Source organism: Dipodomys merriami, unplaced genomic scaffold (assembly GCF_024711535.1).
Source record: "Dipodomys merriami isolate MVZ:Mamm:240054 unplaced genomic scaffold, mDipMer1.0.p SCAF_440, whole genome shotgun sequence".
Lineage (NCBI taxonomy): Eukaryota > Metazoa > Chordata > Mammalia > Rodentia > Heteromyidae > Dipodomys > Dipodomys merriami.
In genome coordinates this window covers 163,126-186,143 of record NW_027206003.1, presented here as the reverse complement: position 1 = coordinate 186,143, position 23,018 = coordinate 163,126, and the positions used below count along the sequence as shown (strand labels likewise).

The window sequence follows — 23,018 nt, the reverse complement described above, 5'->3', positions numbered from 1 at the left end:
TTATAAAACTCTATCAGTCAATCAATCTATTCATCCATCTTATCTATGTCTTATCAATCATCTGTCAATCACCTCTCTATTAAGTACTAACCATCTCTATTAATATCTCTTCTAGCTGTATATCTCTCTTAGTTTATATGTTTACCCACCCATCTATCTCTGTCGCTCTGTTTCTCTTCCTGTCTGCTCACCATTGTGTATTTCTTCGTCACTGACATTCCTGCCTTGCTCTGTGGCTGCTTCTCTTTCTCCTCCTCCATAAGGTCCAGGGGCTTCTGCACGCCAGGCCCATACCCGACCCTCCTTTGGGGGAAGTCCATGGGTGGCCTTGACCTCTTACGGGAATGTGCTGGATACTGGGGTGCATCTGGGCCGTGCTGACTTTCACAAATCCTTCGACGGAGTGAGCAGTCCCCCTCCAGCCCACCGTTCTACCCACGGGACAAAAGGGACTTGCGCTGCCCAGGGGCCCTGGGGCGCCACGGACGTACCTGGCGTCCAGCCTCGTTGTTGTGGCGGTTCATGGCCGAGCGGGCGTCTGGCCGGTTCTCCCGGGCGTCTGCAAACTCCCGGGACACCATTCCACCAAACTCGATGTCCTCGCCGCAGCCCCCCCACTTCCAGCCTTCGCCGGGGGAGCCCTGGTGGCGGTTACTGCAGCCACAGATGGCTGCGGAGCCCTCGGCACAGGACCGCGTCACCGCAAAGGCCACACCGGCTGAGGCGATGGCGTGGACGAAGGCTGACTCCCGGGTGGCTGTGGAGGAAGGAGTGGGGGTGAGCAGAGTCTGCTGAGGAGGCTGCAGGGAGAGGGGGTGTCCCCGCTGAGCCACCATGAGCCAGGACTCGAGGGTGGCGGAGAAGGTGCAGGAGAGCACACCGAGACTTTTGGAGTCACACCCATAAAATCCTTGTTCCGACCAATGTCCTGAAGCATTTCCTCTCAGCTGTCTTGCAGTAGTTTCAGTTTCTGGTCATATGTTAAGTCAATCCAGATTGAACTGAGTGTGTGTGTGTGTGTGTGTGTGTGTGTGTGTGTGTGTGTGTGTGTGTGTGTGTGCAGGTGTGCGTGTGTGTGCAGGTGTGCGTGTGCCAGTACTGGGGCTTGAACTTGAGGCCTGAGCACTATTCCTCAGCTTTTTTTTCTTTCCTTTTTTCCTGCCAATCCTGGGGCTTGAACTCTGGGCCTGGGCTCTGTCCTTGAGCTTCTTTGGCTCAAAGCTAGTGTCCTCTCATTTGAGTCACAGCGCCACTTCTGGCTTTTTCTGAGTAGTTTATTGCAGATAAAAGTCTCACAGAGGGGCTGGGAAGGTGGCTCAGAAGTAGAGTACTTGCCTTGCATTCATGAGGCCCTGGGTTCAATTCCTCAGCACCACATAAGCAGAAAAAGTTGGAAGTGGTGCTGTGGCTCAAGTGGTAGAGCGCTAGCCTTGAGCTGAAGAGCTGAGGGACAGCGCCCAGGCCCAGAGTTCAGCCCACAACCAGACCCCCTCCCCCCCAAAAAAAAATCTCACAGACTTTCTTGCCTGGGCTGGCTTTGAACCTTGACCCTCAGATCTCAGTCTCCTGAGTACCTAGGATTACAGGTGTGAGCCACCAGCATCCAGCTCCTTAGCTTTTTTTTTTTTCCTCAAGTTTGGAACTCTACCACTTGAGCCATACCTCTACTTCTGGCTTTTGGTAATTAATTGGAAATAAGAGTCTTCACATGGACTTTTCTGCTTCAGTTGTTAAATCCATGATCCTTAGATCTGATTGTAGGTGTGAACCACTGGTGCCTGGTTTGAATTGATTTTTATGTATGAAGAGAGATTTGGGAGTTGACTTTCAATCTTCTGCATGTGATGTCATTATCTCATTTTCCAAGCACTATTTATCAAAGGTATTGTCATTTCTCTACTATGTTCTTGGCATCTTTTGTTGGAAATATATATCTTATATATATATATATATATATAAAATGTAAAAATATATAAAAATATATACATATAAAAAAAGTAGCCAGGCACTGGTGGCTCATGCCTGTAATACTAGCTACTCAGAAGGCTGAGATCTGAGGACTGTGGTTCAAAGTCAGCTTAGGCAGGAAAGTCTGTGAGAATCTTATCTCTAATTAATCACCCAAAAACCGGAAGTGGAGCTGTGGCTCAAGTGGTAGAGCATTAACCTTGAGCTGAAGAGGTGAGGGACAGTGCCCAGGCCCAGAGTTCAAGCCCCATGACCTAAAACACCAAAAAAAAAAAAAAAAGTAGATGAATTTTTGAGACTTCTATTCTATGTGTCTGATTAAGCGCCATCCTGTTTTGGTTCTGATGGCTCTGTGTTATGCACAATGAAACGCTGGTAAGCCATGAAGGGAGAGACCTGGAGGCCACTAAGTGAAGCAGGCCCCGGCTATGTGGGGTGGCTGGGTTTTGCAGCGTTCAGACCCGAGGGGGCTTCTCCAGACAGGATGAAGGACCGGCTGGGCCTCTAGGGTGTGTAAACTTTCCGCCGTGGCAGTGAGTAGCCGTGGGCTCGGGGCAGGAGGGGGTGGGGGTGGGGCCATGTCAGTCTGGCTGTCACTGACACTCTTTCCATTGTCACCTGACATGGTTGTGCTAAGTGATAACCAAGGTACTGCAAGCTGAGGAAGCCCCAGGAGCAAGACCAATGAGAATCTGAACTGCTGTCTAACACAGATTTTACTGACCTAGCTGAGAACATTCTGGGCTTGAGGCCCCAGAGCGTGGGTCTCCGGGAGCGGGTGTGCTATGGATTTCTTGGGCCAGAACCCTCTTGTTCAAGGGTGCATCACTGGCTCCTAGACAGTAGAATCCTTGCGTTTATGAGAGTCCTTCCTTACACAAAGCCTCATGTGTATCACCGAGAAGCCTTCCTCCTAGAGGGATGGGCAGGGGGATTGCTCCCCAGGGTTTTTCCAGCCGAGTTCTGAGTGATCAGTCCTGGGGACTCTGTGTTCTTAATCGCAGGCAGGAAGAACAAGGAAACTGAGCAACTGTGCACATACTCTGACACACTCAGGAAGCTTGATACTCATCCACACAGAACTAGCATAAAAAAATATACATTCAGCTGGGCGCCGGTGGCTCACGCCTGTAATCCTGGCTACTCAGGAGGCTGAGATCTGAGGATGGCGGTTCAAAGCCAGCCTGGGCAGGAAAGTCTGTGAGACTCATCTCCAGTTAACCACCAGAAAAACAGAAGTAGTGATATGGCTCAAGGGATAGAGCGCTTGCCTTGAACTGAAGAACTGAGGGACAGCACCCAGAGTTCAAGCCCCATGACCGACAAAAGAGAAAAAAAAGAGCACATTCACTTCCATGCAGAGAACACAGGAGAAGTCACGCCACCCTCCGGCGGCGAGCAGAGGCTGCACATCATGCAGGTCCTCAGACCAACCCCAGCACAGACCCAGCCCCGTAGCAGCTTCCTCTACACCTTCCCAAGATGCCCCAAAACATTCATTTTCCAATATAAAATGTTCACCCCCAGACAGACCAGTCACACCCTTTGCAATCACCCCGGAACCTGGCTGAACAAATGCCTGCGTTCGCTGGATACCAACGACTACCCTCCTCTCCTCCTGCTGTTCCTAGGCTGCCTCCTCCTGCTTTCTTGAGCTGAGCTGGGCATCTGTCCTTCCTGACCCCTCCAGAGCTGCTTCCCGTGAACCCCTGAGGCTGGGTTAGGACCAGTGAGCGAAGCAGCCTGTGGGCTGTTGAACTTGGCTTTCCCTGGCGCCCTTCCCAGGGCAGCTCAGGCAGGAGGCTTGAACTGCATCCTGGACACCTGACTCACTCTTCCTTCTGCTTTCCTTTCTCCCATTCCCAGCACAGGGAATCTGCTATCTGAAGCTCTAACTACCCTACCTAGCCAGATGAGTCCAGGGAGGGTGACCCTAGGAGATGGTGCCAGTGCCCCAGACCCGGAGAGCTCTGCCTCACCCTGCCGTGCCCAGAACAAGGCTTTGGAAACTTTTGCTTATCAGGACTCAGGAAAACAGGCTAGGATTGACAGACACTTGAAGAAAGGCAGGCAGGGGAGGGAGACTGGAGCTAGGACTTAAAACTTGGAGAGACAAAAGCAGATTCTTACCTGGCTCTGTCACCAGCTAACTGGGCAGGCGTCCCTCCCCACTAAGCCTCAGTTTCTCCTGCCAAAAGAGGAGGGGAGCCGGGCGCCAGTAGCTCATGCCTATAATCCTAGTTACTCAGGAAGTTAAGATCTGATGATCCCGGTTCAAAGCCCAGGCAGACAAATCAAGAGACTCTTATCTCCAACTAACTAGCAAAGAAAGCCAGAGTGGAGGTGTGCCTCAAGTCACAGGGCACCAGCCTTGAGCAAAAGAGCGAAGGGTCAGCCGGATGCCCTGGGACTTTAGAGGAAGAGAAGGTCTCCTTCCAGATAAAGGCTCTCCAGGCTGAGGAAACCCTGGAGCTGCCCTTCAGCTGGGTCCCAAAAGATGGAGACAAGAAACCTCTGCACATGTGTTCACAAGACCTGCTTGCGAGGCCCTGTAGGAGTGTAGGCTGCAAACCACAGGCAGATAAACATGAGACGGTGGGTTCTGATTTGGAACTGAATCCATGGATTTCTCTGCAGTTTCCCAAGGTACTAGTCCCTACAAGCTATACTGGATAATCCGTAGATATCATCTTCAGCGATGGATGGAGTTTATGTCCTCAGGGTGGAGGCATCACCAGCCCCTGAGTGGGACTGCATTCACTTGAAGGCATTCTTGTTAACAACTCTTAGCCTGGCCACTGCCAGTGGCTCACAACTGCTTGGGAGGCTGAGATCCAGAGGACGAGTTCAAAGTCACCACAGGCAAAATTCTGCAAGACGCCATATCCAAAATAACCAGCACAAAGCTGTGTTTGCTGAGTGGCACACAAGGTAGAGCACTGGCAGAGCAAGCAGGAAGCCCCGAGTTCAAACCCTCACGCTACCCCACCCTCCAGCCAAAAGACAAAAGCACAGCGCATGCAGAACACCTGATGAACCCAGTTTCGGCAGTCTCGAGTCTGCCCACACTCCTCAGAAACTCCAGGGAACGGAGGGGAGGTTGGAGGAACCTCAGGGAGATGGTGAGGTAAAGGAACAAGGGGTCTGAGATGAGATTCGAGGCAGAAAAGGGGGCGTGGTGGGAAGATGGGCGGCCTTCGAGTTAGGACAAAGACTCGGGATGGGAGGGACTCAGCTTTGAGGCTTCATCCTGGGTGTGCACCATGTCTGCAGTAGGGGTGAGTGCGGCACCACTCCCGCAGGGCTTCTGCAAGTTTAAAATGATCTCAAAAGAGGAAAGGAGATGTCTCAAGAAGACATGTCTCCAGAAGGTCCAGGTGACACTCCCAGCCACAGGGGTTTGGTCCTGGGAGGACCAATTCCAGCGGGGGTTGTGGGTACACCCCCCCTCCCCCCGGGCTGTGAGCAGAAACTACAGGGTGTCTCTCTTTTTTTTTTTTTGTCAGTCATGGGGCTTGAACTCTGGGCCTGGGTGCTGTCCCTCAGCTCTTCAGCTCAAGGCGAGCGCTCTACCACTTGAGCTACAGCGCCACTTCCGGTTTTCTAGTGGTTTATTGGAGATAGGAGTCTCACGGTCTTTCCTGCCCGGGCTGGCTTTGAACCGCGATTCTCAGATCTCAGCCTCCTGAGTAGCTAGGATTACAGGCGTGAGCCGCCGGTGCCCAGCCAGGGTGTCTCTTAGAGTGCACACATTTTCCTGTAGAAGGAAAGGCTTTTTATCAAATTTCCACAAGGTTTAGGGGCAATCACTGCGATCAGTTTCCTGCCTCAATGCCTTCTCTTTTTGCAGGGAGTAGAACAGGACAGACAGACAGAACAGCCCTGAGATTGCCGAGTGAGGACACAGGTCTCACAGCCAGGTCTCTGCCACAAACCACACCTTTGTTAGGGGATTCTGCTTCTAGGGACACAACAGAGGCAGCTAGCATGGGGGACAAAGGTACCTGTAACGGGACGTGGTCCATACTTCAGAAACACAAGCGGATCATCTCAACTAGCAGAGAAAGGTCTTATTCCCAAAGGGCTGTTGGGAATTAAAAGTGGAAGAGCAGTCTGTAGGCTACCGGGCCCACGCAGATGCTGCCAATTTGGCCCAGATGCCTGGAGCAGAGCCAGGATGAACTTTGTGAGCTAGTGAAAGCCTGCTCTGTTCAGACCCAAGACTCTGCCCATACGGCCATCAAGTATAAAGAAAGAAGAAGAAGAAAGCCAATTATGTGACATGATTGCTCCACAAGAGAAACAAATTCTAAGCCAGGTACAGTAGTGAACTCCTGTAATCTCAGCATCTAGGAAGGGAGGCTGAGGCAGGAAGATCGAGTTTGAGTTCAGCACAAGGTATGATATTTAAAAAAAGCAAACCAATCAACAAACCACACCAAAGAAAAAGCAAATCTAATTGGGAAAGTCATCTTCACCAGATCCCTTGCTGTGGTCTTATTTAGAAAATAGTGATTGAGTTAATAAAAAATAACATTTATCTGCGTCCTTCCTTTTTTCCATCACAAATCCATCATCCACCATTTACCACCCAGCCATTTACTATCCATTTATTACCTACTCATCATTCGTCTGCTATCTGTGTATTTATACTCCACCTATGCTTCCTTCCAACCAGTATCCACTTGTCAATTATCCATCAGTCCACCCACCCTTCCATCCATCCACTCATCCAAGATATGCATCCCATAATGAGCCAGGCACTAGGCTCAGAACTAGGAATATGAGATGAGTAAAACGTGATGTACCTACTCTTAAGAACCAGGATTTGAAAATCAACTTTGAGAACGTGGATTGCTGCTCAATAAAGTACGATTTCCAGCAATCTAGGCTTCATGAAAGTTGAAGGAGCTACGGTTCTAGTGGGATTTAAAGAGACTGGAAGGTTCACTGTCAGCTGAGAAGACTCCCTCACCATAAGAAAAGCCTTCTCTGTCCTGGGTGGGAGCCTCTGCTGGCTTACATCAGGTCCTCTGCTGTGGGTTCTGTGCGTTTCCTGTCTTTAGGAGTTACAGGCACAGAGAGGACAGCAGGGGGGAAAACACGCAGTTTGGCTTGGCAGCATGGGATCCAGAGCAAGCCTGAAGTAGTCCGTAGACAGGCGGATAGGTGAGGCGTGGGTGATGGAAGAGTGGATGAATGCCTGGACGACAGGTGCAAAGAATGAATGGGAGAATGGCGCGTGGTTAGATGGGAGGGAGATGGGTAGGTAGATGGGTGACTGGCTAGAAGGATAAATGATCGGTGAATTGGTGGATGGGTAGATAGGTGGATGATAGACTCAAGGGTGCTCATGGATGGATAGGTACGTGGATGGAGGATCAAGGGAGTCTGGTGTCTGGGAAGAAGGGAGAGTCACTAGTGGGGCATCACAGCCAAGGGCAATCCAGCTCTCCTGTCAGGAGCCATGGGACGAGGCTCCGCACTTGGTTGCCTTTGAGACTCAGGATTTGGGCTTTAGAGGGGTCTCAGCAAATCTCCTATTTTGGGAGTTGGATTTCATGGGCTTGTCAAGAACCAGCGATGATTTGGGGAATGAAAGAGGTCAGCCAAATACTTGTATTTTCTTGTGAGAAGCTGAAAATATTTAAGAAACAACTGCCGTTATCTTCAGGAAAGGCTCTCTGGATGCCGAAAAGGAAGGATTTACTCCCAAACTCGTATTTGTTGAAGATGGATTGCACAAATGGTCTCACTTTTCACCATGAAGCGCCGACTGTGCCCTGCGGAGCACTGGAGCACCGAGTGCTCGGTGGGACCGTGCTTCCCAGGGAGATGACCCAAGAGGCCATTTCTGCAGGGAGCATCCTGCCAGAGTGCAGCCCAGAGGCAGCCCTGCTCTGGAGAGAATGGCCCAGAGGAGTCCAGACAGGAAAAAGACTCCAAGAGAGCCAGCCACGGGTCTCCAGCTGCCCAGATAAAGCAGTCCTGAGAGGTTGCTCTGCCTCTCAGGCGGGATTCCACAGCTTCACGAGGTGTTTCCATGGCTGCAGTCATGCCTGGGCGGGAAGCCCACCTGCCCGGCTCCATACCCCCGGCCCAGGGGGAGCTGCTGCCCTGTCCTCTCTCCAGAGGGGAAGGTGGTGGGCACAGGCCTGGTTAGAGACAGACAGATAGCCCGGGGCTCCTGAAAGCGTTCCTTGGGGGCTTCCAGAGGCAGGACTGTCCCAGGAGATGGCTGTTCAGATGTGACAAGGGCAGAGGCTGTAGCCAGCGGCGCTCTGGGGTGGCTCAGCCTGACCCCTTGGGGAAGGTGGACAGGGAATGGGTCCTGGGACTTCCCGGCCACTCGAGGGTAACAGATCACTGAAAGGCCACCCGGGGCCTGCATCCACTGCTCTGGGCAGGGCAAGGCCTCATCCATGAAACCCCAGACTCAGACGGGACCCTCACCTGGGTCCCTTCGTGGTTGGTGACCACAGACAATACAAGTCGGCCACGGCTCAGGGAGGGAACACGGCCCCGAGGAGAGCCCTTTCTGGGGGACTGATGACAGCGAGCATCCCCGCCGGCTTCTCACCCAGACACGGCCACGGTGGGACAGGGCTCCAGCAGGCCGATGCCGGTCAGTGGTTGGTGTTATCTCACTGGTCCGCTGGAGCGGGTCCTTCATCATGAGCACGGGACTTGGGGTGCATCATCATGAGCACGGGACTTGGGGTGCACCATCATGAGCACGGGATTTGGGGTCTATCATCATGAGCACGGGACTTGGGGTCTATCATCATGAGCACGGGACTTGGGGTCCTTCATCATGAGCACGGGACTTGGGGTCCATCATGAGCACGGGACTTGGGGTGCATCATCATGAGCACGGGACTTGGGGTCCATCATGAGCATGGGACTTGGGGTCCATCATGAGCACGGGACTTGGGGTGCATCATCATGAGCACGGGACTTGGGGTCCATCATGAGCACGGGACTTGGGGTGCATCATCATGAGCACGGGACTTGGGGTGCATCATCATGAGCACGGGACTTGGGGTCCATCATGAGCATGGGACTTGGGGTCTATCATCATGAGCACGGGACTTGGGGTGCATCATGAGCACGGGACTTGGGGTCCATCATGAGCACGGGACTTGGGGTGCATCATCATGAGCACGGGACTTGGGGTGCATCATCATGAGCACGGGACTTGGGGTCCTTCATCATGAGCACGGGTCTTGGGGTTCATCATGAGCACGGGACTTGGGGTGCATCATCATGAGCACGGGACTCGGGTTCTAGCTGCGCGCTGAGAGCGGAGGCGGGGCTGAGGCGCAGGCGCGAGGCGCAGGCCGGGGCCGGCTGGGTCTCCGCTGCCCCGGCCCCGCCCCGCCCCGGCCCCGCCCCGCCCCGGCCCCGCCCCGGCCCGCCCCGGCCCCGCCCCGCCCCGGCCCCGAGGGGGCGCCGCGCCGGCCGTCGGTAATCGCTCGCGGCACAAAGCGCGGCGGGGCCGCCGAGCGCGGGTCGCGGCCCCCGAGTCGGCGCGGCCGGGCGCCCGCCGCCCCGCCGCGCGCAGGAATCCGGCTTTGTGCGGCGCGGCCACGCCGCGTTAGCCCCACAATGGCCGGCGATTAGGCGGCGGCGGCCGGTCATGGCAACCCCGAGGTATGCGCCGCCCGCCGCGCCGTCGGGCCCCGGGGAAATCCCTATTCAGCCGCCGCATTCCGCTCCCCGGAGGGCGTGTGAACCGCCGCGGCGCCCCGGCCGCCCCGCGCTTAATCTTGTCGTCGGCGCGCGGACATTGTGCGGCGCGCCCGGCGCGGCGGGGAGGGGCCGGGCGGGGAGGGGCCGGGCGGCCGCGCGGGGTCAGGGGGCGCGCCCGCGGCCCCCCCACGGCGGCCGCGCGCACGCGAGGGCCCGGCCACCCCGAGGCCCGCCGGCGCCCCCGCGCAGCCCCGCCCCGCGCAGGGCGCGGGGGTCCCCGGCCGGGCGCAGGGCGCGGGGGTCCCCGGCCGGGCGCAGGGCGCGGGGGTCCCCGGCCGGGCGCAGGGCGCGGGGGTCCCCGGCCGGGCGCAGGGCGCGGGGGTCCCCGGCCGGGCGCAGGGCGCGGGGGTCCCCGGCCGGGCGCAGGGCGCGGGGGTCCCCGGCCGGGCGCAGCGCGCGGGGGCGCGGGGGTCCCAGGCTGGGTGCCAGCCCCCCGGACCTCCCTGGAAGGGTTAAGGGCTCCACCCCACCGGCCCCAGCGACGATGTCTCCGGAGGCGCCCTGGAAACTCCCCGCTCCCTGCCCAGTGTCCCGGGCTTCCGCTGCCCAGCTGGCCCTCCAGGCACCGCGCCCCGCGCGCCCCGCACTCCTCACCGGCAGCGTCTCCCAGAGCCCCCCGCGGCCCCGCAGACCGGGAGCAGGGGGGTGAACACACACTCCTACCCATCCTCACGGACACCCCATGGACGTGCACACACAAGCACACCCAGACATGTTCACAGCACATGTATGCACATGCAACACACGTGCACACACCACACCAAGTCCCGCACCTACACACATCTATGCAACAAGTGTGCGCAGATGCACAGCGACAGACACACGCATGGATATAGACAGGATCGCTAACCTGCCACCTGCCCACACAGACACAGCGGCCAGTGCGCACGGCTGGCCCCTTCCCGCACAGCTGGCTAGTGGATGTTAAAGTCCGCTCTAGAGGCCGGCTCAGCAGGGTGGCCAGCCACCCTGTGGTCCCTGCCACAAAGCCTGGGGTGACCTTTGACATGATTAGGGTCACCCTGATCCTAATCCAATCAGATTGATTACGGCCGGGGCTGACAGGCAAGCAGGGAGGGGCCGTGTGTCCACAATGGCCGCTTCCCAAGTCAGCTTCTTTCTAGAGCACCTGGGGGATTCTTAGTCCTCTCTGAGTCTGTGAAGCAGGTAAACAGGAAGGAGGACCCCCACAGGCTCCCTTCCTATTATACTGGGTCGGGGAGCTCTGTTAGTCGCAGAAAAGGGAGGGAGGGGGGCAGGGAGAGGGGCAGGGAGGGGGCACAGAGGGGACTGGAGAGGGGGCATGGAGGCTACAAACAGGGTGGAGCTTAGATAGGTCTGCAGATGTGCAAGTTGCTCTCGGAGGCTGGGAGAGATCAGCAGGATGGCAAGCTCCAGCAGTCCAGACTCCAGCTCAGGGCAGCTTTTAAAAAGAGGATAAGAGGAATAGGGCGTCCCCAGCCCTCAGCCCACATCCAACAGGCTTGGCCCTGGAGAGTCTGAGGGGCTGTCCAAAAGATCTTTGAAGAAAACTTTCAAGGACCTGACGCCCCCCACGGCCCCCCAGTGGCCCCCTCAGGAGCAGCATGCCTCCCCTCCCCACCCTGGCCTGTCCTCTCTGCACAGACAGACCCTCCACACGGCAGCCACGTGGTGCCCTAGGGCCTCCCCGCCGCGGTCCCCATTCTTTCTGGGAAATTTGGAGTCAGGCTGCTGTGGTCCAGGCCCCAGTGGATGGGAAGTGACCCCTGGCATGGAGCAGCACACCCACATGACCGTGCTCGCGTGTGGGGTATCTTGACAGCCATGTGTGTGCCACACCTGTCTCCGCTTCCCAAGGCTCCATGCCCACGACAGAGCCCAAGGACTCACGTGCAAAGCAACTGCTCCACATGCATATTGAGCATTCACAGGTACAGACTCTGCACACGGCACGCGCACACACACACACTCTCCAAGCCACATGTGCTGCACATCTGAAGGCACATGTACTCACATGTGTACACACGCTAAGGTGTGCAGGTACGCATGAAAGCCGCGCAGACGCAGGCACTATGAGTGCACACGCAGACACTGCAGCCACAGGCACTATGAGTGCACACGCAGACACTGCAGCCACAGGCACTATGAGTGCACACGCAGACACTGCACATGCAGGCACTATGAGTGGACACGCAGACACTGCAGACGCAGGCACTATGAGTGGACACGCAGACACTGCAGACACAGGCACTATGAGTGCACACGCAGACACTGCAGACGCAGGCACTATGAGTGCACACGCAGACACTGCAGACGCAGGCACTATGAGTGCACACGCAGACACTGCAGCTGCAGGCACTATGAGTGCACACGCAGACACTGCAGACACAGGCACTATGAGTGCACACGCAGACACTGCAGACGCAGGCACTATGAGTGCACACGCAGACACTGCAGACGCAGGCACTATGAGTGCACACGCAGACACTGCAGACGCAGGCACTATGAGTGCACACGCAGACACTGCAGCTGCAGGCACTATGAGTGCACACGCAGACACTGCAGACACAGGCACTATGAGTGCACACGCAGACACTGCAGACACAGGCACTATGAGTGCACACGCAGACACTGCAGACGCAGGCACTATGAGTGCACACGCAGACACTGCAGACGCAGGCACTATGAGTGCACACGCAGACACTGCAGCCCCACAGGCACTATGAGTGCACACGCAGACACTGCAGACACAGGCACTATGAGTGCACACGCAGACACTGCAGACACAGGCACTATGAGTGCACACGCAGACACTGCAGCCCCACAGGCACTATGAGTGCACACGCAGACACTGCAGCCCCACAGGCACTATGAGTGCACACGCAGACACTGCAGACACAGGCACTATGAGTGCACACGCAGACACTGCAGACGCAGGCACTATGAGTGCACACGCAGACACTGCAGACGCAGGCACTATGAGTGCACACGCAGACACTGCAGACACAGGCACTATGAGTGCACACGCAGACACTGCAGACGCAGGCACTATGAGTGGACACGCAGACACTGCAGACACAGGCACTATGAGTGCACACGCAGACACTGTAGACGCAGGCACTATGAGTGGATATGCAGCGACCCTGCAAGGTTCCTGCGGCCACCAGCGTTTAGGAAGCGACTCAGTTCCAAGGACTCTCACCGCACCAGCCGACCAGTCATGGGGCTTAGTTGGGGAAAGCAGGCTGCGGGGAGCTTGCTCTGGAACAAAGCATCTTGACCCTGCCCTGGGGATCGCTCTCTGCCCCCCCCCCACGATCCTACAGCGGTGATGTTCCAGATAGAGGGTTTTCCTCAAAATCACTACAACTCAAAGGGCTAAGTTTCCAGGACAAAGGGCATATGAAAGCCCACAGCCAACCTGAAATGCGTGGCAAAAGGCTACTCTCATTACTTCCGTTCTACATGGCACTGGATGTCCTAGCTGCAGGAATCAGCCAGAAAAGGAAACGAAAGGAAGAGGCAGAGATATCTGCATTCACACAGGGCACAGGGCACATCTCAAACTCAGGAAACTCTTAAGACTGTCAGCTTCAAAAGAAAAAACAAAACAAAACACTGAGGCTGACACTAAGCAAGAGGCACAAAGCATGGGCCCAAACTATGACACATCACTGAAGCAATGGAATTGGGTTCTGGACACACAGCAGAATTCCTGGATTAGAAGCCCTAATAGAGTTGTGATGGAACACTTCCCACAATAACCTACAGAGTCAATATAATTCCATTAAAAACATAAATGCAGAGCCTGAGCTTAAAAGTCTACATAGAATTTCAAAGGATCCCAAATAACCAAAACAATCTTAAAAAGAAAAAAAATTTAGAAGACTCACATGGCCTGATTTCAAAACATCCTATTAAGCTACAATAAAATGATATAGAAATTAACAAAATACTAATGTATTAACCAGTGGAATTGAAAGCCCAGAGTAACTGTATGACAAACTGATCTTCAACATGAGTGCCATGACCATCCAAAGTATGTCTGAGGGAGCTTTTTCCCTCCAGATAGTACTGGGGCTGTGGGGTATCCACATGGCAAAGCAAATTAAAAAATTAAATAGATTGACAGATGACCATAAGCGATAAACATGAAACTCACAGACAAAGCAGGGCTACAAATTGTTGAGGCCTGAGCTTAGGCAACATTTATTTTGATCTCACAACAATTTTAACCAAAGTAATTTTTGAGCGTCAAAGGCCACTATCAAAATGAAAGGAAGTATTTGCAAATCTTATATCTGATAAGTATCTGGTATCCAGAAGGTAGAAAGAACTTATTCAATAGTAAAAAGTCAACTCAATCGAGAAATAGGCAAAATGCCCCATGCTGGGCATGGTGGCACATGCTTGTAATCCCACCTACTTAGGAGGTAGGAGTGTGCTGGTCTGGTTTGGGAAAAGAATAAGGGCTAAGGTAAGGCTTAACTGGTTAGAGTACTTGCCCCAGTATTAAAAAAAAAAAAAGGGCTTGAGTAGACACCTCTTTAAAGATGACCCATGATGGCCAATAAACACATGAAAATATGCTCAGTACTGTTAACTATTGGAATGTGAAAATAAAACAATGAGATGCCATTTCACATACACTAGGATGGTTTTTTAAAAAGAGTAACGAGCGCCAGGCATGATGTTGTGCACCTGTAATTCCAGCTACTTAGGAGGCAATGATGGGAGGATGGAAAGTTGAGGCAGCTCTGACAGAAAATCAGTGGGAGCTCTGTTGTGTGTGTGTGTGGGGGGGGGTCCTGGGGCCTGAACTATGGGTCTGGGCACTGTCCCTGAGATTTTTTGCTCTAGGCTAGAGCTCTACCACTTGAGCCACAGCTCCACGCCTGACTTTCTGGTGGGTAATTGGAGATACGAGACTCGTGAATGTTCCTGCTCAGGCTGGCTTTGAACTGATCTCAGAGCTCGGCCTCCTGAGTAGATGGGATTACAGGCGTGAGCTGTGGGTGCCTGGTTTGAAAGCTCTACTTCAACCAACAGACATGCAGCAGCTCCCCCAGCTGTCTGGGAGGAATAGGTCGGAGGTTTGCAATCTGAGGCTGGCTACAGGGTAAATAAATACACGAGACCCTATCTAAAAAACAATAACATCAGAAAAAGGTCTGTAAGGTATGAATTAAGTGCCTACCAGGCAGAAAGCCCTGAATTCAAACTCCAGTACCACACACACAAGAATCAGCATTTAAGTCAGCAATTCTACTCATAATTATATGTCCCAAAAGATCTGAAAAAATACTCAAAGAAATGTTTGCCCAAGAATACTCACAGCTGCACTATTCGCAAAATCCAGAAGGCAGAAACAATTCAGATGACTGGCGAGTGAGCAAGCACACGGGCTCAATCACCCAATGGAAGAGTATCTAGCCATGAAAAGGAATGAAGGGCTGGGAAGGTGGCTCAGTGGCTGAGTGCTTGCCTCCCATGCATGAGGCCCTGGGTCCTATTCCTCAGCACCACATAAGCAGAAAAAGCCGAAGTGGTGCTGTGGCTCAAGTGGTAGAGCGCTCGCCTTGAGCTGAAGAGCTGAGGGACAGCGCCCAGGCCCAGAGTTCAGGCCCCACCACCGACAAAAAATAAATAAGTAAATATAATAATAAATAAATTAAAAATAAAAGGAATGAAGCACAAAGACAGGCTAAGTTTTAGTGAAAGAAGCCAGACACAGAAGGTCACATATTGTGTAATCACAATAACAGAAAATATCCAGAATGGGAAAATCTGCAGGGATGGATGGAAAACAGCTCTTCCAGAGAGGAAAAAGAATTGGGAAGAGTGCTTAGTGGGCATGGGTTTCTCTCTGGGATGCTGAAAATATTTTATAATGAAAAAGAAGTGTGATTCTGAGACAATGTTAAACACATTCTGCGAATATGTTAAAAGGGTTTCAGAAAGATTAAAAACTACATGATTTTTTAAAGGTATGGAAGCCTTTCACCTCCAGCCTGTTTCTGTTTCTGTCTCTGTCTCTCTGTCTCTGTCTCTCTCTGTCTCTCTCTCTCTCTGTCTCTCTCTGTCTCTCTCTGTCTCTGTGTCTCTCTCTCTCTCTCTCTCACACACATCAGTACTGGGGCTTGAACTCAGGGCACTGTGTTCTCACTTGGCTTTTTCACTTGAGGATGGCCTCTACCACATGAGCCACAGTTCCCCTTCTGGTCTTCATGGATTTGTCCACCTGGGCTGCCTTTGAATCTCGATCCTCAGATCTCAGCCTCCTAAGGAGCTAGTGTTACAGGCATGATCCACCATACCCTGCCGTCTTGTCTCTCTCCTTCTTATTAGGTCTCTACCCTGGGGTCCCAGGTACTGTGTAAGGACCCCCCCCACCCCCGTGTGGTGTCTGGCAGCCTCACAGGGACATGTTCATGAATGGCGTGTGTTGAGGAATGGAGCCAGCTCCACCCAAGGGCTGCTGTGCTCTGACCACAGTGGCAGGAGGTCAGCGCATGATAATTATTGCTTAAAACCACTACATTTTAGGATAATTTGCTCTTTGGTAGCAGCTAACCAACACCCAGTTCTTCTGCTGTCCTCTCCTCCCTCAAACCAACCCGCAGCCCCGTGCTCTGCCTGGCCACCGTTCCCCAAGGCCTCGCGGACTCCCTTCTGCTCTTACATTTTGAGGAACTCGCTGGTTGTTGGTTTGTTTCTCTCCAAGTTTACCAAGCCCCCTAGGGTGGACATCCAGTGTCTGGTGCTACCCTTGCTAGAGTGGAGGCATACCCTGACCGCCTGGTACCTTTGTCCAGCACAGGGCCGAAGATGGCCAGGCTGTTGCTGACGGTGGTGCAGTTCCAGCGGCGGCCCCGGAACTGGTGCTGGCACTCCTGAATGCCAGCCTTGACCCCCTCGGCCACGCTGGGCATGATCTCCACGTAGTTCCTGCAGAAGCGCAGCTGCTTGGGCACCAGGCCTGGGATGCTCGCGCAGAGGATGGGCTGGGTCCCCAGGGAAGAGTACTGAGGCCCGACGGCCAGCGACCTGCAGGGGGACAAGCAGGCGGTGCAGTTAGTTCGGGATAATGATCCTGGGGAGCAGGTGGACCCTTTTCTTCGGGGGTCCTGAGTGCATTTGGTAGACAGTTCCTCCACCACAAGGAAAAGCTGACTTTAAAGAGAGGCCACAGCCAGGCACCGGTGGCTCACACATGTAATCCTGGCCACTCAGGAGGCTGAGAGCTGAGGATCACGGTTCAAAGCCAGCTGGGGCCGGAAAGTCCGTGAGACTCTATCTCCAATAAACCACCAGAAAACCAGAAGTGGCGCTGTGGCTCAAGTGGTAGAGTGCTAGCCTCGAGCTGAAGAGCTGAGGGACAGCGCCCAGGCCCAGAGTTCAAGCCTCATGACCAACAAAAAAAAGAGGCCAGGCACACAGAAGCCCTGACTGTGTGTTCAGCTCAGCTAAAGACACCAGTAGACAGGATTTGCTGCATGAAATGAGGCCTCTGTTTTCGCAAAGGTCCAGAGAAGCCTCTCATCCTGGGGCATTGGCCAAGAAGCCATTGCAGAATGCCAGAGTAGAACTGAAGGCCCAGGGGTGGGTGGCAGCCACTGAAAGGCGTTGGGGTGCGAGCTGTCGGAATCCAGGGGAACACTGCAGGGCGGGCCTGCTTTTTCTCTCCTCTATCCATTTGCTGTTTGTGGGTCCCACAGCCAGGCATCGCCTGCCCAGGCTTCTCCCACATACAGTCATCCGAGAACCCCTGGCATTTCTGGGAAGGCCAGCCCGGTGCAAGCTGAGTGGGTGCATCTGCTCTCAGAGCCCTGGCCCTTCCTCTCCAGGACCTGCCCCTCTGTCTCTGGTCTTTCTCGGAGGAGGCACTTGCAGGTGGCAGCAGGTTGCTGACCTCTCCTGCGTGCCTCTGCTGGCAGGTCTGGGTGGCTCGAGTGACACTTGTCAGGAAGAAGGAAACCTTTCTGCCCAGAGTCCTGAGCGGCATGGGGGCCCAGGATTGGCACCCCTTGCCCGTGAGGATGACAGAGACGATGGGCAGGGCCAGGGGCCCCAGAGCTCAGACAGGGAGACTGGCCCAGGAAGGAAAGCGCCCAGAGCTCAGACAGGGGGCTGGACCAGGAAGGAAAGTGCCCAGAGCTCAGACAGGGGACTGGACCAGGAAGGAAAGCGCCCAGAGCTCAGACAGGGGGCTGGACCAGGAAGGAAAGCACCCAGAGCTCAGACAGGGGGCTGGACCAGGAAGGAAAGCGCCCAGAGCTCAGACAGGGAGACTGGCCCAGGAAGGAAAGCGCCCAGAGCTCAGACAGGGGGCTGGACCAGGAAGGAAAGCGCCCAGAGCTCAGACAGGGAGACTGGCCCAGGAAGGAAAGTGCCCAGAGCTCAGACAGGGGACTGGACCGGGAAGGAAAGCGCCCAGAGCTCAGACAGGGGACTGGACCAGGAAGGAAAGCGCCCAGAGCTCAGACAGGGGACTGGACCAGGAAGGAAAGCGCCCAGAGCTCAGACGGGGCTGGACCAGGAAGGGAAGCGCAGGTCGGCCTCACTGGCCGCGCTCAGCGGATGCTTTGCTCAGCGGATGCTTTGCCCGTCCCAAGTTCCCAGGTGTACCTCTGCAGGCCCACCTGCCCTTCACCTGCCTGCTTCCGTCCACCACACACATGAACCTCACCTTCTCCTCCCTTTCCATTCCTCAGCCCTCCGCCATCGTGTCCCAGGGCCTTCCCACGTGTGGAACTCTAACAGCACAAGGTTCCCCGGATCTCAGAAATACTCTTCAACAGTGAGTGTCACTCTGCTCTCTGCTGAGGGCTCCCTCCCGGTGTCTATGCCCCCCCTGCTGCTGACCTCCCTTCTCCTGCAAGCTTGGGCTCCTCCTGGGCTCAGAGATGTGACTTGGAGCACCAACCTCACAGGCAGTCATGAGTACAGCGAGCAGTTCAGAGAAGAGCCAAGCAGCTGGGCTGGGCAGCGCCCACCGGTGGGACAGGCGCTGCGTGGAGGGGTGCCGGAGCTGGGCAAGGCCTCGGGCTCTCCCACCCTCCTTGTCCCCAGCCCACCCCGCTCCTCTGCAGGAAGTACAGGACAGTGGGGAGGGGGGGGACAGTTAAGGCCAGTGTTTCTCAAACTGTGCACCTTGGAGAGCCCAGGAGTCTCAGCAGAAGTGCCTCAGGGGTCTGTGGGGAGGTGAAATGAGAGGATCAACACTTCAGCCTGGGGCTGGGAAGGTGGCTCAGTGGTAGAGCGCTTGCCTCGCATGCATGAGGCCCTGGGTTCGATTCCTCAGCACCACATAAGCAGAAAGAGCCGGATGTGGCGCTGTGGCTCAAGTGGTGGAGCGCTAGCCTTGAGCTGAAGAGCTGAGGGACAGCGCCCAGGCCCAGAGTTCAGGCCCCACAACTGACAAAAAAACAAAACAAAAAACCCAACTTGGTCTGACCGAGACAGGAATTCTGGTTGGTTGTTTGCTCCCCATATGGGCAGACAGGCTCCCTGGTCTTTTTGCTTTAGTTTGTTTTTCCATGTTTTGCCTGGAGCAGCTATGTACTGTGATCCTACCCTGCTGCCTTTCGGGTGGCTGGATTACAAGCATGTGCTACCATGTCCAGCCCGGAGGCTTACTTATGAGTTATTATTAAGATGATATACAGAGGAGTTACCATTACATAAGTCAGGTAAAGAGTACATTTCTCTCTGGACATTATTGCCCCTTCCCCTGCTCTCTCCCAGTCTTTTCCTCCCATTCCTGTCCACAAGTTGCACAGTTCATTTTCAACAGCGTATGTAGTAAATGCCACTGCTGCATTCGTTCACCCTTTGTCTCTCCATGTACCCCCTAACCCCTCCCCAAAGACAGATAAATGACAAACAAGATGGGAAAGAACCTTGTTTTCATTTCCATAACTATAATTTTATATGACCAGAGCACAGAGACCTTGTGCCTTTGGGTCCCCTCTGATCTCTCTGTGGGAATGGGGGGCTTCCATTTTCAAGCAGGGATGAACAGTGGGGCACCCTCAGTAAGACTTCTCTGCTAGGCTCTGTCCTTCACTCATGCCCTAGCATGCTGCCCTTCTACCCGCTCCACAGAGAATGCTAGAAGGGGGTGGGCACGCGCGAGCCGTCGGTCATGGAGAAGGCCAATGTGTACATGAACCATACAACGGTGGCGGTGGTGGGAAGTGTACAGGATACACTAGCCTGAGTCAATTGTGAGGTATGGATATGGAGTTGTTTGCGGTCCAAGGTCTACATCTTTCCTGAATATCGTCAATGTTTCCCATGGAACATGGGGGGAAGAGCGTTTGCAAATTACCGCTCAAAGCTCAGATTGTTTCAGAAATGGTTTGTCTCACACTCTTGAGACCTGTTCTTTTCCTCTTCAGATCCTCATAGCTGCCAGGAAAGCAGGGAAGAGGCTGTCTGTTCATCTGTCTGTCATCTATAAGAGGGAACATGTTTACTCTTGGAATGGGTTTATTGACTTGGAGACTTTGAACAAGTGGAAAACAATCATTATTGGTTCAGAGAGAGAGAGAGAGACAGACAGACAGACAGACAGACAGACACCCTGGTTTTCACTGTCCTCAAAGCAGGAACAGCCCAGGGCAGTGGCCAGTTCCAAAGGGCAGGTGGTCTCCACCATCACAGCCAAAGGCCAGGTCTCACAATGGTGGGGGCAGGGAGGTAAAATGGCAAGAGGGTGCTCTGCCCCAGCCCCAGAATCCTGCACCTCTGCAGACAGAGCCAGGCCAAGCCCGAGGAAGGTCAGGTCCTTTGCTCGGCTGGGCGGGGAAGAGTGCTTCCCAGGCGGGCAGGGCGGGAACTCCGGTCCACAGCCTCTTCCAGCGCCTTTCCTGGGTGCGCTGAGTCAGCTCCCCTGCTCCCCTTCCCAGGGCAGGCCTCTGCTCGCCATCTCCCAGGGCCACGGGCCGGGTGTGGACAACTCCAGCTGGACCCAACCAAGCCTTGCCGGATCCTTCCGGCTCAGCTCACGAAGGCCAGGGAGAGGGGCATGGCCCCTGCCTCCTTCATTCTCCCACCACCCAGGTGGTGGAAGTCCTGCGGGGGGAGAGCTGGGGGCTGGGGACAGGGCAGGGCCGATGGGGCTGACTAAGCCTTCAGATCTTAGAGGAGGCTGGACGAATCAACTGAGTTATTTTTTAAATCATATAAAAAGTCCTGACCGCCCAAAGACTGTCGCCCCCCTCGCCCTCCCCCTCAGGGCCTCCTGAGAACATCAGCACGTGGGAATGCGCGGGCAGCGACACCCGCAGCCGGAGAAATCCCCCGCGGAAAAGGGTGTGAGCCTTTCTCAGTCCACCAGTGCTCACGGCAGCAGGCGGCTCTGGGGGGCTTCCTGAAAAGGGGACCCCCGACGGTGCTTCATCCCACAGCTCCTATTTTTAGAGCAAGTTCTTAGGAAATACACGCAAAAACTGGGGGTGTCAGTGTTTGGCTGACTGCAGCACGCCAAGGAGGCTCCCCTGTTTTTTAAAAATGTGTCAGGAGCACCGAGAGAAAGTCCTGAGAGAAGAGGGACTCTGTGCACGATCCCTAACACACCAAGAGGAAGGGCAGGGAGCCACGCCGGATGAGCAGTCAGGATGATTCAGTAGATGCTGTTGCTTAATAGCAACTCAAGTGGAAACCAGACCAGCACAGGGTGAAGTCTTGCATGATCCAGAGCTCTGTCCACCAGGCCGCTTTATGTCCAGAAGGCACCAGTGACGAATAAACACGGTTAGAGGAACAGATGGAGTGACACATTTATGGTGAAAATGAAACTCCTGATTCAGTAATTTCCTGTTTTGTTTGTTGATTTCATTCTGTGGACAGGGATTGAATCCAGGGTCTTGTGCAGGCTAAGTAAGTGTTCCACAATGGAGCTATACCTGAACCCTGTTTTTTATTTTATCTTTTTCTTTTTTTGTTGGTTGTGGGGCCTGAACTCTGGGCCTGGGCACTGTCCCTCAGCTCTTCAGCTCAAGGCTAGCACTCTACCACTTGAGCCACAGTGCCACTTCCGGCTTTTTCTGCTTATGTGGTGCTGAGGAATCGACCCAGGGCCTCATGCATGCAAGGCAAGCGCTCTAACACTGAGCCACCTTCCCAGCCCTCTCTTTCTCTTTTTTCATGGTACTTGGGTTCTGAATTCAGGGTAATGTCCATGCTCCCAGACTCTTCTTGCTTTACTTTTTCAGATAGAATCTCTGGGTTTTGTGTTTGTTTTTGTTTTTGCCCAGGGCTGGTGTCACACTGCCACCTTTCTACCTAAGCCTCTGACGCAGCTAGGATTCAGCCGCACAGCACCAACAGGATTACAGCCACACCGCACCAACAGTTAGGATTACAGCTGCACAGCACCAACAGCCAGAATTACAGCTGCACAGCACCATGCTACCTTATTGGCTGGGTTGGCCTTGAACTATAATCCTCCAAATCTCTGTCTCCTAATAGTTGTTATTACAGGCGTAAGCCACTACACCCCGCCCTAGACAAGACCTCTTCCTGTACACCAAGTCTGGCCTTAACCTTGTGATCCTCCTGCCTTTGTTTCCCAAGCTGTGAGGACAGACTGCAGACATGCAGCGCACACTCAGATAACTGCTTTGTATTAACACAGCAACAAGGGAACATGAGTACCGCGTAAGCATCCAGTACACGCAGAGTTCTTTGTACTACTATTACTCGCATCGAGAGTAGAAGTGGACGGGCTGGGAAGGTGGCTCAGTGGTAAAGCGCTTGCCTTGCATGCATGAGGCCCTGGGTTCAATTCCTCAGCACCACATAAGCAAAAAGAAAAAAGCCGGAAGTGGCTCAAGTGGTAGAGCGCTAGCCTTGAGCTGAAGAGCTGAGGGACAGCGCCCAGGCCCAGAGTTCAGGCCCCACGACTGGACCAAAAAAAAAAAAAAAAGAGTAGAAGTGGAAAAATGGTTATAAAGACTAAGCCAACTGAACGGCTACAAGCATTGAGGACAAGCTTATGATTCAGAGGATCAATCCTTTACTCATCTCAGGCTCCACACCAACTGTCTGCCAGGATGAAAGGAACTACTGCCTTCTCGAGGTGATGGTTTGGAAACCACAGCTCTGGCGGTAGGGTGTCACCTCCATTTATAACTGCCACCTCCCTCAAGGTGAATGGAGTGAGAACAGCGCCTTGATCTGCTGTTCGTACTCTCCTGCACTCTTCCGCCACGGTCTGCATAGACAGTGCACACTGAGCTGCCTCTGCCCATTGCCTGTCCTGCACTGCGGGGCTCGCCAAGCCTACCACCTGTCAAGACTCCCAACTC

At 54.3% G+C, this 23,018-nt stretch overlaps 1 protein-coding gene across 1 annotated transcript in view; it reads right to left on the bottom strand.

Annotated features, from left to right (window-relative positions):
• The window catches only part of LOC138808113 (protein Wnt-3a), a 39,685-nt gene that overhangs the window by 5,139 nt on the left and 11,528 nt on the right, over window positions 1-23,018 (bottom strand). The window contains exons 2-3 of the mRNA XM_069994055.1: window positions 16,508-16,749; window positions 492-757 (exon numbers count right to left, since the gene is read on the bottom strand). Coding sequence (XP_069850156.1) covers window positions 492-757; window positions 16,508-16,749 — 508 coding nt within the window. The remainder of the gene's footprint in view (window positions 1-491; window positions 758-16,507; window positions 16,750-23,018) is intronic.